The sequence below is a fragment of the Terrapene carolina genome, unplaced genomic scaffold (genome assembly GCF_002925995.2).
Source record: "Terrapene carolina triunguis isolate 2854851 unplaced genomic scaffold, T_m_triunguis-2.0 Scaffold62, whole genome shotgun sequence".
Classification (NCBI taxonomy): Eukaryota; Metazoa; Chordata; order Testudines; family Emydidae; genus Terrapene; species Terrapene triunguis.
Genome location: NW_020664413.1, coordinates 42,431,027 through 42,445,651, shown reverse-complemented (window position 1 = coordinate 42,445,651; position 14,625 = coordinate 42,431,027). Strand labels below are relative to the sequence as shown.

The following is a 14,625-nucleotide window of genomic DNA, read 5'->3' as shown; positions in this document are numbered from 1 at the left end:
TCCGGTTAGCAATTAATCACAGTTCTAATAAAAAATTGACAATATCACCAACCCTAACATCTTGGCTTGATGCAGTAGTCTTGACTAGATCTGAGTGAATAGCAGGGGAAATCCATTCACACACTTTTCAGCAAATTAAGAACTGAAATTTTTATTTGCCATGTTGACACCCATTTTCTATTCTCTTTTCAATATTTGTGAGGTCAGAGTTCATCAAATGGTGGATGTTTATAGCAAATGAATTCCAAGCCCACTTCATTTCATGACCAAATTAATCATTTCAGGCAGAATAAAAGCAGTAGAACTCCTGCTTTTTCCAGTCAGTTCACCAAAAGAGACTGATGTGTCTGTGTAGTGAATCACCACAGCCTTCAACTGGCTGAAGTGCCAGGGTTGAACAATGAAGCTATGTTGTTGGTGCTGTATTAGGACTGATATCTGCCCAGGGGCCTGGATATATTTTTGGCAGATCTCTTTTTCTTTCGCTGCTGAATGTCTTGTTTACTGTGTGTGCCGAAGACCGGTAAAAGTAGTTACAAGCAGAGCAACACTTAACTAACAATGCAGAAGGAAAGATCCTGTTGAAATGGTCACTGGACACTTATCTTGGAGGCCACTAAGAAGATCCAGCTGCACTCTTGCCAGCTAGGACTGCGCATGTACACACACACTTAATGTGCTCATTTGTTAGTGACAATATGTGTGGTGGACGGAGATAGTGACAGAAAATTGGAGACCTATACATTGAATTAATGCACTTGGCTGATCGATGAAATAATTTATACAGAGCTTAACAGGAGCACTGGACCATAAAAAAGGGATTGTGCTCTCAAAGTACCTTCCCGGAGCTTTGGTTCAAATGTAGTTTAATGGGATGGAGGGGTATGTGATTGCACCTTTCACAATTACCATTGTACAAAACCCTGGCCAAAGTCCAGGCACAGAAGCAATTAAATAAACCAGACTAGGGGCTTGCCTACACTTAAAACGCTACAGTGGCACAGCTGCAGTGCTGTAGTGCTTCATTGTAAACACCTACTTACACCAACAGGAGCTGTTCTCCCATTGGCATAGGTAATCCACCTCCCCGAGAGGCAGTAGCTAGGTCAACGGAAGAGGTTCTTCTGTCAACCTAGTGCTGTCTACATAGGGACTAAGGTCGGCGTAACTATTTCACTCAAGGGTGTGGATTTTCTAATCCGACCTAATTTTCTAGTATAGACCTGGCCTACATCCATGTTGGTTTGCAGCTGCAACTGTGCAATCATGTGCCATGTGCAACTACTTTATGTGAATATGATTAGAGAAAATTAATCTGTATTTGGTCCTGATCTTATAATATTAAAATAGTAATGTTTTTGCTCCCAGTAATGATTCAGGCAAGGTCTGAGTCAACTGACCAGAAAAAAAAAAGGTTTAAAATGTTCTAAAAATTCCTTAAACCTGCTGGACTAGCTCCTAAACCCACAAACTGCAACCAGCCACTTTCTTCCCAAGAGAATTAAAGGCCACAGTAACTTTACTATAATAAAGAAGGAATGGTAGAGTCAAACTCATGCAGGAAATAGATACTATACCATGTTACTATGGTGACCATTCACAAAGCAGTAGCAGATTAATAAACACCCATGTAAACACAGGGCACAGGGAATCTACTGGCTGACACCTGCTCACACGAAAACCTGTACATTGATATTAGGTGTTATATCAATAAAAATATAAAGTGTTCAGATTGTATTTCCTTTCAGACTGTATACAAGCTGTTTGGAGCTCCTGTTACCTAACTGCAAAATTTCTGCTAGTGATTCTCTGCCACACAAATTTCTTCCTGCTTCCCAGAGTGGATTGAGTTTAATAAGAAGTAATATTCCAAATATTATTTCTAACTTGTGCATGAAAATATGGATGTGCGCTACAGTAACTTGTTCTCTCTTTTTGTTCTATTTTTAAGGAAGAGACGAGACTGGCTGATATTTCAGTTGTCTGCCCAGCTGGTGAGGATTTCGTTTCACAGGATATGGCGCTGGCTCCTTCTGCCAAAGAGGATAGTTTACAGGCTGAGCTGCTGGCAGAAGAAATGCCCTCCAGCGAGGAATATAAATGTATATCACCTGATGATATCTCTTTGCCCTTGCTTTCCGAGATGCCTGAATCCGACCTCCTGCATTCTGAAGCTGAGCTGGAAGAGCAGCCCTGCTGTAGTTCTCATAGTCTGCATGTCAGCTCCTATAGTTTGCAAATGCAGATAAACTCTGGCAGTAAAAGAATGACTGATGAGTCTGATCTCTTAACACCTGTTGCTTATGCTGACACTTCAAATCATAGAAGGGAAACCACATCAGATGAGTTAGAGAGATTTTTCCCATCTACCATAGATCACTATCCAAAATTTGGAATGGAATCTCCTTTGACTTGTAGTTCACCAGAAGTACCTGAAAACATCACTGCTTCCTGCACAATACATGCAAAGCCTGCATATAGCATGATCAGTGAAGTGCACGAGACACATATACAACACAATGAAGCTCACCGAAGCATGACAGAAACACAAGAACAATTGCATGACATTAATAACTTTACTAAAACCCAGGATAGGCTGCATGCTTTGCCTGATGCATTCTCAGGTCTCATGTTTCAATCAGACGCCACCAGAAGCTGTCAGAGGCAGATGGTCACCCAACAAGAGATTAAAAGTGCATCAGAAAAGAACAGCATGGCCAGCCTATCTGGACAGGCGCCTAACTTCTCCAAACTGCTGTCCAATGTAACCGTCATGGAAGGTTCTCCGGTGACTTTGGAAGTAGAAGTAGCAGGATTTCCAGAGCCTTCACTGACATGGTGGGTAGCTTATAATGAGAAAACCTAAATATACCTATAGAAATACACATTGCACTACTTATAACTGTGTGTACTAATCTGAAAATTAGAGAGAATTGCTTGTTATCTATATCACTCCACACTTCTGCATGGTTCCATTTGCAAAGAAAACTTTTTTTTTTTCAATTAACCCACTTGAAATAATATCACTGTTGTCAACTTTAGAATAATCAGAGCAGCAAACATTTATTTTCAAATGCAAACACATCAAACACTTTTTTCTGTTACATTATTTTTCAGTATAACATTCCGCTTTTTAAAATGATTGTGAAAGAAAATTCCCCCTTCAGAGCCAACTTACTGTAGATTAATTCCTTATCAGTGTGCCTGCTACTTGCAAGTATCCCCTCTTCCCAAGAAGTGGAGAGAATGAACGTAAAGAAAATAAGTCTATACACGAGGAACTCCAGTTTTTCACTGAATATTCACTCTGTCTGCTCCACATTTCCCATTCACAGGTTTTAACAATCAAAAGTATGTTGTTTTTATTACATTTGTAGGAACTTTTATCAGTGAGAAATATAAATATCTCTTCAGAGTAAAAATCTTTTGATAAATCCTTTACTAAAGATTGTAAGAGAGTGATGGAGGGTCCAGAAGATTTCATAATAAAGTCATCTTTAGAACTTTATGTGCTGGTTTATTTTAATAAAACCCAACTCTAATTTCCCATAGCCATATCATCCACTTATTTTCTCCAAATTCCCATAGAGAACCTCTGTTTTAATTTGCTAATGGGGGTCCATGCACCGGGAGCTATTTTAGTCCAAGTTTTTGCAATACCTAGTACTACAATGGAAAGCAGAGACCGATAGAGAAACATCTCTCCATTTGCAGAGAGAGAGAGAGTTTACCAGATACCATAAACTATCACATACGGAGTACACTTTATTTTTGGTAGTCTTTTAGTAAGCTGAATTTTTCCCTGAAGAATTGCAAAACACATCAAATACTGAAACACTCAGTACATTCTGCCTATATCAGTAATACAGTCATCAGTTTTTAATCCCTGTCTCCTACACTTTGAGAAGATATTGCTGATGAATTAAGAGGTCTTTACAATTCTGTTTTTAAGTGCTATTAAACATTGATTCAGCACAAAAGAATATGTTGCTGGGATTTTTCCTTTTTTTTTTTCAAAATAAACTTTAAATTGAACATTTCTCAAGCCACAATTTTATGAAAATAGTGAAAGTGGATTTTTTTTTTTACAATGAATAGTCCAGATTCATTGTATCCAATTTTGATTGAACAGATTTATATATTTTAACAGACATATAATAGGAATGGCAGTTTTGCATGTGAGCAATGTTAAATATAGTATCTGTAGAAACTACAGAATCAGACAATTAGGGCCTACCTTACAGAAAGTAAATTAGCAGTACCACCATTGAAATCAGTGGGCCAGATCTTCTGGTGGTGTAGCTTCTGGTGAAGTCAGTGAAGCTACATTAATTTTCATTAGCTCAGAACCTGGCTCAATTGAATCACACCAGCTTTACACTGGTATAAGTGAGGGGAGTACCAGGCTCATACGCTCTCTTTCTGTTTTCTCTGGCTGAAATTCCTATGTATGTGTCTCTGTCTAATCTATCTAAGGTACTTACATGGCCACATCCTCACCATAGGTATCTGGGTACCTCCCAGTCTTTAATGTTCTTTATCCCCATTTTACAGGAGGGGAACTGACACACAGAGAGCCTAGATCCTCAAAGGTGCCTGACTTCCATTGGACTAGGTACTTAAATACTTCTGAGGATGTGGGCCTAAGTGACTTGCCCAAGTTCATGCAGGAATCTGAGCAGGGAATTGAACCTAGGTCTCCCAAGTCCTTGGCCTGTGCCTTAGCCACCAAACCATCCTTCCTTGGAGGACTTGTCTTGCATGATGCTTTGTGCACCATTTAAGACTCACTTAAGCCTTTACTACAGGGCTTACATGATGCATCAGGTCTTCTGCAGGCCCTTTAGACATAGGTGAATTTAACCCTTTGTTAGCAAGATTTTATTTAAAAATAAAACCAAAAATTCTCAAAGCAGAAACTTAGCACCCAATCTTGCAAGCTGGTATCAACAGAACCCCATTGTTGCCAATGAGGTGGCACAGTAGTGTCAGCCTGTAAAGCGCAGGTCACAGGATCAGGGCTCCCATTTGTATCTTTTCTAACATTACACAACATGGTAGCTATTTTGTATATCTTGTTTAAATATAACTGGTCTAAATGGAGGGAATTGGGGAGTGGCTGCTGGCAATTACTGTTACTGCTAACATTATTGTAGAGGTTGTCTGAAATCAGCAAATTCTGCTTCAGCAAACACTGATGTAAACCTGACTTGAAAACTGACTCTCTGCTTCAGGTACAAGAAGGGCCAGAAATTGACCGCAGATGAGCACTTAAAGCTTTTACAAAAGGAGACAAAGCATGCTTTGTTCATTCAGAAGGTGTGTGATGCAGATGCTGGCCTCTATGTTGTTCGGGCTAAAAATTCTAGTGGCACTATCTCATCAAGTGCCATCCTCCATGTGAAAGGTAACAGGCCACCTATCACAAGAATAAACTGGATAATGCTGTGTGTTATCTATATTAGCGTATCACTAATGTACTCGCTATTCACGTAGTAAGTGTGATACTGACAGCACCGGGACTTAATTCTCACAGACTGATGCAACAATAAATCAGTTATCTTCCACTGCACCTTTCACAAATTGTGTACCAATCTGCTTATGTGTCACACTGGATGTTTTGTTAATGCCACTGCTATATCAGATGTTCATCTTCCTTTAGCATATTAATGTTTAGTTTAAATTTTAGTTGGGATGATGGACACAGTTTTGCACTCTAAAACAACATGTCTTAGACTTAATAAAAAAATCTTACAAATTGTGCTTTTTGTAGAGATCATAATGTGTCAAAATGCATCGGGAACATGGTGCTCAAATCAATTTATATAGCATGATGCTTATTACATCAAATGTGTTGTTTCTGGTGAGATTTTTCTCATGTATGCTTTAAATGTCTCTTGGTATGGTGTAGCTTACTCAAACCCATACAGTACATTATAGTAATATTCATAGTGCACTGGCATATACCAGATCGCTACCTTCTGTTTTAAATACTAGGGGTCTGCTTAATAAAACGTGTCTTGTTTGAGTGACTTTAAAGCAAGGGGATGGAGCCTCAGCTACTTTAAATTCTCATAGTTCCACTGAAGTCAGTGAAGCTTTGCTAACCTTCCCCAGCTGAGGCTCTGCCCTCTTGTTGTCAGTGATGGTTAAGTAAGAGAAGTAGCCCCTGTTTTACAATATTCCCATGACAACCAGATCTTTTCAAAGTAAGACTTTTTCAATATACTTAGTTTCCCTATATACCCACTGCCTCTATATATGCCATAATTCTTATGATCCTTTTTTCTCTTCTTATAAAATCTTAAATGAAAGATATAGATGTTTTATACTCCCAGCTGTTAACATGAAAAGGACAGATAATCTTCTATGCATTGGACCTTGAGCCCATTTTTAATTCCTTTTTAATAAATTGTTTTCAAAGAGATCAAGGGATATACTCAAAGGGTTGGCTAGTGTATGCAGTAGGATAAATGATAAAATGAAAAGGAAGGATTTTTCTGTGAGTTTTCACTTAAACTACTGCAATGAGAAATGAGCTGCAACTTTAAAGCTGTAACATTCAAAAGAGGAATTTGCTTGCATGTTAGTTACATTTCACTTCTGATAAGGACAAGCAAAATATTGTTTTATTATAAACATAGTTGTGTCAGTGTAATATCTTTGATTCAAAGAATAATTTATTTAAGGTTTTTGACAAAGGCAAGAAAAATAATTATGCCACTGGAAGACTTTGCCCATAAATTATCAGCCTACTTAATGGGTGAGATATTCATTTTATTAATTCCTACTATTTCTTATGAAAATTAGGCACATCTATCCATACACTAAAAGCAGTTGGTGAACATTTGTATAATGTTTTTTCTTTTATTCTCAATTTACTACTTTCACATAATGAATTTGCTTGTGTGGGAAATTTATAAGGGGCAGGGAGAGACTTACAATCTCTTGCAAAATTTACAACATGAATTCTTGGCTGCACAACATGATCTGAACAGAATCTATATTTCAAATACCAGGAGGCCAATGAGGCTGGAGGCAAACATTTGGATTTTTGGCCCAGTGGCTGCAATTCTATGAAAATCTTGTAACTTTGAAACAGGAGACATCCTCAAGGCAACATAGCCTAGCATCAGGGAAAGTGGGAGCTGGCAGGAGGGGGAAGACAACATACTATGAATAGAATTTATATTACCCCTAAGTCCAGCCATCTCATGTAAATGTTGTTTCATAAGAATTCTTCTAAGTAAGTAAGCCATACCCTTTAGTACTTTTCAGGAAATGTAGTTTTCATCTTACAATAAACTAATTTAATAATTACTAACATCTTGAATGTTTTAATTTTTACAGAAGAAAAAATCAGTTTTGTATTTGTTCCCGGGTGATTATATCCATGTTCATTGCTACAAAACAACCCACAAAACAACTATCTTGAGAATCCGACTTGCATATGCATTATAATAAGCACTGAGATAAAACAAACCAAAGTATCCCTCCAACGCGATGTAATGCGTTTCGTATTTTGCCTGTTGTTGAAATGTCAGTGCCTGACTGCCTGATCTCCATTTACAATAAACAGAATGATGGAGGTCAGCAGAAAGCCAGCAGATTTGCAATCACTACATGAAAAGGTGCTGTGTCTAATTCAGTGCCAGTTCTTTTAGCACTTTTCATCATACTGGATTAGATTAGAATCCACTCAGCAATGCGAGAATTCAAAGTCAAAATCCCCACCAAGAGGGTAATTTGATTTTCACCATGACTTTTCCCCACAGACTGAAACCCAGGGGTTTATTTTTGTACCACCCCGTTTTCTGTGCAGATATGGGCAAACATGCTGAGTCTCCTAGAGCATATCTACACTGCAGCTGGAACTGTAATTTCCACCTCGGGTGGATGTCCCCATGCTAGTTTTGATCTAGCTAGCATGCTAAAAATAGCAGCATAGCTGCAGAGGGAGGCAGGCTAACTGCCCAAGTATGTACGGCACCGGCCCTTGAGATCTCCCTGACACAGTTTAGGAAGGCAGCAAGCTGGTCCCTGGTATTAAAAAGGTCGAGAAACACTGCTTTAGGAGACCAGCCCTGGATGGTATGGGATCCCAGCCAAAGTGCAAGACCCTTGGGGAAAGGAAGGTGCATGCAGATGGGAGACCTGGGCTTGCAGTTAAGTTCTTCTGTCACTACTATGGGATAGAAAAGGAATTGGAGGTAGATTTATGTTTAGACACTTGGAACTAGACGCTTGCTCTCATTTATGTAAATAAAGTGATATATATTTGTCAACTATGCAAATTAACTATTTTTTAATAAAATCTCCAGATTTTTCTTTAACGGGTCTCAATGTGGGTGAGGAAGGGTTCAAATGCTTTGTGTACCAAGGCTCAGCACCACAATCGGGGGCCAGTTGGGAAAATTGATTGCAAGTCTCTCCAAGTGTGTGACACTCAGGTCTATCTCAGAGAAATATCACTTCCATCCTTTTACTAATGTTGTTCATACTCTTGTAGGCTATGTAGCCTACATTAGATTCTGGCTTCTACTCTCAGTTCCTAGCATAGTACGAAAGACTATCATCTTTCCTTTCAGAGGGGAGGGGTCAAAGAGATCCTTTGTGTGGGGATACTTTTACTCAGAAATAGCAAGAACTGACTTGCAAACCCTATAGTGTTCAAAACTATGAAAATATTTCATAAAACAAACAGCAGAATAGGCATCTCATGGCCCTCATGTTTAATCTCTCATCAAGCTCCCAAGCCACCTGCATTTACTCACTCTGATCATATTTTCCACTCTTTCCTGGATAAACCTATTTTAAATCAATAGTGCACTTTTTTCTTTGCTAAATTGTAACTTAAATGGTTAAACTGAAATGCATATTGTTGCTAAACATTGCATGTTCATTTTTCTGCTCATTATCATATAAGTGTGCTATTGAACTGAACAGCCTGTGAACATGGTTTATCTGAGTGTGCGTTTTGAAGATTGGTGTACAAGGCTTGATTCAAGGTGATGGGTTGTGAGAAGTCATTCCAGATGAGGAGGTTGCAGTGGCACAAAGCTTTCCCATAAGTGCTGCTGTGCTGAGCTATTCACCCAGCCAACGCAATTACAAAACCGGGTACTGCTGGCTGGAGAAGGGGCAGCCCCCATGCTGCTTGTACCAGGAAAGCTGCATTCCATGGGTTAATGCCCGTTCACCAACCAGGTTGAATGGAGCCCTGAGTAGTTTCCCCTTCATAAATGCTGTCTTGTAAATGATAAAGTAGCTCATGTCTTATCAGATCCTTACTGGAGAAGGATTAAGAGGTGATCAAGTGCTGTGCCAAAGCAAAATGAATTAAAGTGAGCACACTAAGGAAGTAAAATTGCAGTCAGAGAAGCCAACTCTGTTCCAATTAAAGCCAGCAGGAGTCTTGCCGTTGGCTTTAAAGGCAGCAAGATTGGGCCCAGGATGCTTGCTTTCCTTGTCAAAAGATCAACTTTCCTTTTTAATCAAGCACATGCAAATCGGTCAGGGATGCAACACCATGCTCTGGGTGTCCCTGAACATCCACCTGCTGGAAACTCTGACTCGATGACAGGGGATGGATCACTCTATAATTGCCCTGTTCTGTTCATTCCCTCTAAAGCACCTGGCATTGGCCACTGTCGGAAGACAGGATACTGAGCTAGATGGACCATTGGTCTGACCTAATATGACCCTTCTTATGTTTCTTTCTACCAAAAAATAAAGCAAAAATTAGGGCTGTTGATTAATCGCAGTTAACTCATGTGATTTACTCAAAAAATTAATCACAATTAAAAAAAATAATTGTGATTAATTGCACTGCTAAACAATAGAATACCAATTGAAATTTATTAAATATTTTGGATGGTTTTCTACATTTACAACACAGAATACAAAGTGTACAGTGCTCACTTTATATTATTTTTATTACAAATATTTTCACTGTAAAAATTATAAAAGAAATAGTATTTCTCAATTCAACTCATACAAGTACTGTAGTGCAATCTCTTTATCATGAAAGTGTAACTTACAAATGTAGATTTCTTTTGTTACATAACTACACTCAAAAACAAAACAATGTAAAACTTTAGAGCCTACAAGTCCATTCAGTACAACTTCTTGTTCAGCCAATCACTAAAACAAACAAGTTTGTTTAAATTTATGGGAGATACTGCTGCCTGCTTCTTATTTACAATGTCACCTGAAAGTCAGAACTGGCATTCGCATGGCACTTTTGTAGCAGGCATTGCAAGGTATTTACATGCCAGATATGCTAAACATTCATATGGCCCTTCATGCTTCGGCCACCATTCCAGAGGACATGCTTCCATGCTGATGATGCTTGTCAAAAAAAATGTGTTAATTAATATATGAATTGTATATTTCATGTTATAGCAGTCTCAGATGATGACCCAGCACATGTTCATTTTAAGAACACTTTCAAAGCAGATTTGACAAAAGGCAAAGAAGGTACCAATGTGAGATTTCTAAAAATAGCTACTGCACTGGACCCAAGGTTCAAGAATCTGAAGTGCCGTCCAAAATCTGAGAGGGATGAGGTGTGGAGCATGCTTTCAGAAGTCTTAAAAGAGCAACACTCCAATGCGGAAACTACAGAACCCAAACCACCGAAAAAGAAAATCAATCTTCTGCTGGTGGCATCTGACTCAGATAATGGAAATGAACATGCATTGGTCCGCTCTGCTTTGGATGGTTATCGAGCAGAACCCGTCATCAGCATGGATGCATGTCCTCTGGAATGGTGGTTGAAGCATGAAGGTACATATGAATATTTAGCACATCTGGCACATAAATATCTTGCGACGCCGGCTAAAACAGTGCCATGCAAACACCTGTTCTCACTTTAAGGTGACATTGTAAACAAGAAGTGGGCAGCATTATCTGCTGCAAATTGTAACCAAACTTGCTTATCTGAGCGATTGGCAGGAGTAGGACTGAGTGGACTTGTAGGCTCTAAAGTTTTACATTTTTATTTTTGAATGCAGTTATCTTTTGTACATAATTCTACATTTGCAAGTTCACTTTCATGATAAAAAGATTGCACTACAGTACTTGTATTAGGTGAATTGAAAAATATTTTTGTTTTTTAGAGTGCAAATATTTGTAATCAAAATATAGTGAGCACTGTACACTTTGTATTCTATGTTGTAATTGAAATCAATATATTTGAAAATGTAGAAAACATCCAAAAATATTTAATTATTTTATTATTGTTTAACAGCGCAATTAAAAAAGTGATTAAGCATGTGATTAATTGCAATTAATTTTTAATAGCTTGACAGCCTTAATAAAAATAATTCTAATATGGAACTAAATCTTGCAGTCCTTATTTGGTCATCTCTCACCCAAAATTCACATTGCTTTCCATGAGATTTTTGCCTAAATAAATACTTCAAACTTTGGCCCAGAAAAAGAAAAGTCAGAGAGAAAATAAGCCAGCTTTCCTAACTGAAATATATGATTATTTTTAGGAGTACACAATGGATGGGTTGGGAAGTATGGTATTTACAGTATTGCTGCATGAGGGGCAGACTGAAGTGCAACTTAGATGAAGAAATATTTTGAAAATACTTTTATTTTAGCAAAGTGAGAGGAGAGGACAGAGATATTAAATAAAAGATAAAACAGGAGGGTAAGGCTAGGGACTGGCTTGTCCCTTTTGTAGATGTTAATAAATCAAATGCAGAAGCATACAGTTCCATTGTTCAGTAATACTAATATTATCGTTGAGTACTACATTTCAGAGAGTGTTGTTAGGTTAGCATGCACTTGCTTTTCACTTGCCTTAATCAAATATTGTATTTAGTCTAATATTTAAAGCACAATTAATTTTACAGATCGGGTTCTTTTAATCGCTGCCTGGTACTCAGGCACTCTGTGGCTGTTTGCAATAAACAAAGAGGCAGCAGAGCTATTTTGCCAAACTGCGGGACACTGAAGGGCCTTTTCCCGCTGTTAATACTGGGATTCACAAGCAAAGGTATAATACGTCCGGATTGTTGCCAGATGTCCTGATGCCAAACAGACCACGTGGAAGCTCTGTGTTCACTGAGCCTAATGAGCTCTCAAACCTTTCGGCTCGAAACTGCAGCTAGCGTCTGTTCAGGACAACCCGCGTGAGGGCTCCATGCTCTGATTGCTTGTTACCTCTCTAGCCGCAGAAGGATTTACTCTTTCCGCTTCAGACATTCCAGTCACCATTTTGCTTTCAGCCCTTTCCCTGGAGAACTAGGTTTTGTGCAGGCTGCATGGTCCCCTGCCCCCGGGACCATTGACAAGCCCGCAGAGCGGTCAGACACGGTGGGGACAGTGACTGTTTGAAACCCGACCTCCATTCATTGCCCGCTAGACCTGCTACCTGCCTGCCCCTGAACAATGGAAACTGGGATGGAGCCAGCAATGTTATAATGACTTAAGAAAGGTAGCGATCACCCCCAGCCCTCTGCTCATGAAAAGAGCGAGCGAGCGAGCCTGCCCGGCTGTGTGGCATGGTGTGGGGTTGAAACAGGTCGGTTAGCCCGTGCCCAGAAGGGGTTAATGTCTCCAGAGGAAGGCCCAGGTGTAAGTGATGGACGAGTCAGCGCGGAAGAGGCGCCGGGGAAGGCTCAGGCTCTCTTTCGGGCGGGGGCAGAGACAGAGACGGCTGGAGCTCGGGGGAAGCGGGTGGTTTTCCTCTCAGGGCGGAAGCTGCTGAGGTATGGCTCATCCCGCGCTTATCTGCGGGGCTCTGCTTGTAAACTGGCGTTTGGCTGAAGAAAGGCGGGTTGCTGGAGTTCTAGTCATGTGTGGTTTAGCACTAAAAAGTTCCACCCTGCAGGGCTGTCCCTTGTTATCCTGAGTGCCAGAGCCCTGTCTGAGTTTTCAGAGTGCCCCAGAACAGGTGGCCATAGCAGCTTTAGCGTTCCCTTGTTTAGGTCCTGGAATAAAGCTTCTGTTACTAGCCAAAAAGGCAGCCTGAGTTGGGATCTCCCCCATGACTGACTATTGGCTGAGCAGCATCTAAGCCCAACATAATTTCTTAGGGAATTTCCATGTGGTGGGGCGCTGAGGAGACTTTTTATTTCTTAATTAGCAGTTGGAGCTGCTGTTCACAGATCTGAAATGTTAGTCCCAGGCAGGAGAGATTAGTGATGTACCAGGTGGGATCAGGGCCGGCTCCAGGGTTTTGGCTGCCCCAAGCAGCCAAAAAAAAAAGTCGTGATCGCGATCTGCGGCGGCGATTCGGCGGAAGGTCCTTCGCTCGGAGCGGGAGTGAGGGACCGTCCGCCGAAATGCCGCCGAATAGCTGGACCTGCCGCCCCAAGCACCTGCTTGCCAAGCTGGTGCCTGGAGCCGGTCCTGGGTGGGATGGACAAAAGGGAATGTGAAATGCAATTTCATATACTTTTTCAACACTAAGTGTGGTGGGGAAAGCGGGGTACCTGATGAGCCATGTGATGAATCCTCTCTATTGAGCCTATATCTAAACATTCTAAACCTTGATGCCTTTTTCCCCGAAAGAGCTGCTGTGCTCTTTTTGTTTTTTTTTCTTTAAGCAACCTTGTGCAGAAATAATTGCTTTGTTTCTCCAGATGTGAAATCCCTTTCAAATCCAAGAATTACATTAATCTGGGGTGATAGATGGGCAAAAGACAACCTGGAACCAGAGACAGATTTCAGGTCCACTATCCTCTAGACCTTTAGAGATAGAAATGGGAGTGTTATATGACTGAAGACCTGGGAGGGGTAGGGGTGGGGGTGGGGGTGGGAAGCACTTTCCAAAGGGGCTCTAAACTTACTTCTAGCCTTGGTGGCTCATGGGATGAAATATTAATATAAAATTAGAAAACCATCTTAGATCCATTTGCAGTTTCAAGATGAGGAGGAGGGGTGGAAAACCTTGATTGCCTATAGCAGTCTGTTTATGTCCATTAAAATTATTGTTGTCGTTAGAAGATGAACTCCATTTTCACTACAAATTTTGTAGTATATACTAACATTCAACAGAAAGCCAGATCAAAGCTGGATTCCTTGTCACCTTATGGCTGTATTTGAACAGATGTTTGAACCTTTTCTGTCCAAAATAAGTAGCATTTGGTTCTACGCTCTCCTGATGTACGGAACAGAAATCTCTATGTTAGCAAAAGATTGACTCTGCATCATAGTATCCAGTTGAGTCAAAAAGATGTAGGAAATTTCATGTGACACACCACCTTTGTCCAACATAATTCCACAGTGCTACACAAACACTTCTACTACAGCTAGGAAAGGGACTGGGTTTTGTTCTTAATGGTGCAAATTAATCTTTTTAGCGACAGTCACAGAAACCAGAGGCAGACACCCATTTTAATATTCTCAGCTCGGATGCAAGCCTTTGACTCATACACTTGAATCATAGATTCATAGATTCTAGGACTGGAAGGGACCTCGAGAGGTCATCGAGTCCAGTCCCCTGCCCGCATGGCAGGACCAAATACTGTCTAGACCATCCCTGATAGACATTTATCTAACCTACTCTTAAATATCTCCAGAGATGGGGATTCCACAACCTCCCTAGGCAATTTATTCCAATGTTTAACCACCCTGACAGTTAGGAACTTTTTCCTAATGTCCAAC

At 40.2% G+C, this 14,625-nt stretch overlaps 1 protein-coding gene across 1 annotated transcript in view; it reads left to right on the top strand.

Annotated features, from left to right (window-relative positions):
* Window positions 1-5,761, top strand: part of CCDC141 (coiled-coil domain containing 141) — a 144,864-nt gene extending 139,103 nt beyond the window's left edge. The window contains exons 24-25 of the mRNA XM_024204039.1: window positions 1,952-2,838; window positions 5,235-5,761. Coding sequence (XP_024059807.1) covers window positions 1,952-2,838; window positions 5,235-5,496 — 1,149 coding nt within the window. The 3' untranslated portion in view covers window positions 5,497-5,761. The remainder of the gene's footprint in view (window positions 1-1,951; window positions 2,839-5,234) is intronic.
* The last annotated feature ends 8,864 nt before the right edge of the window (window positions 5,762-14,625 follow it).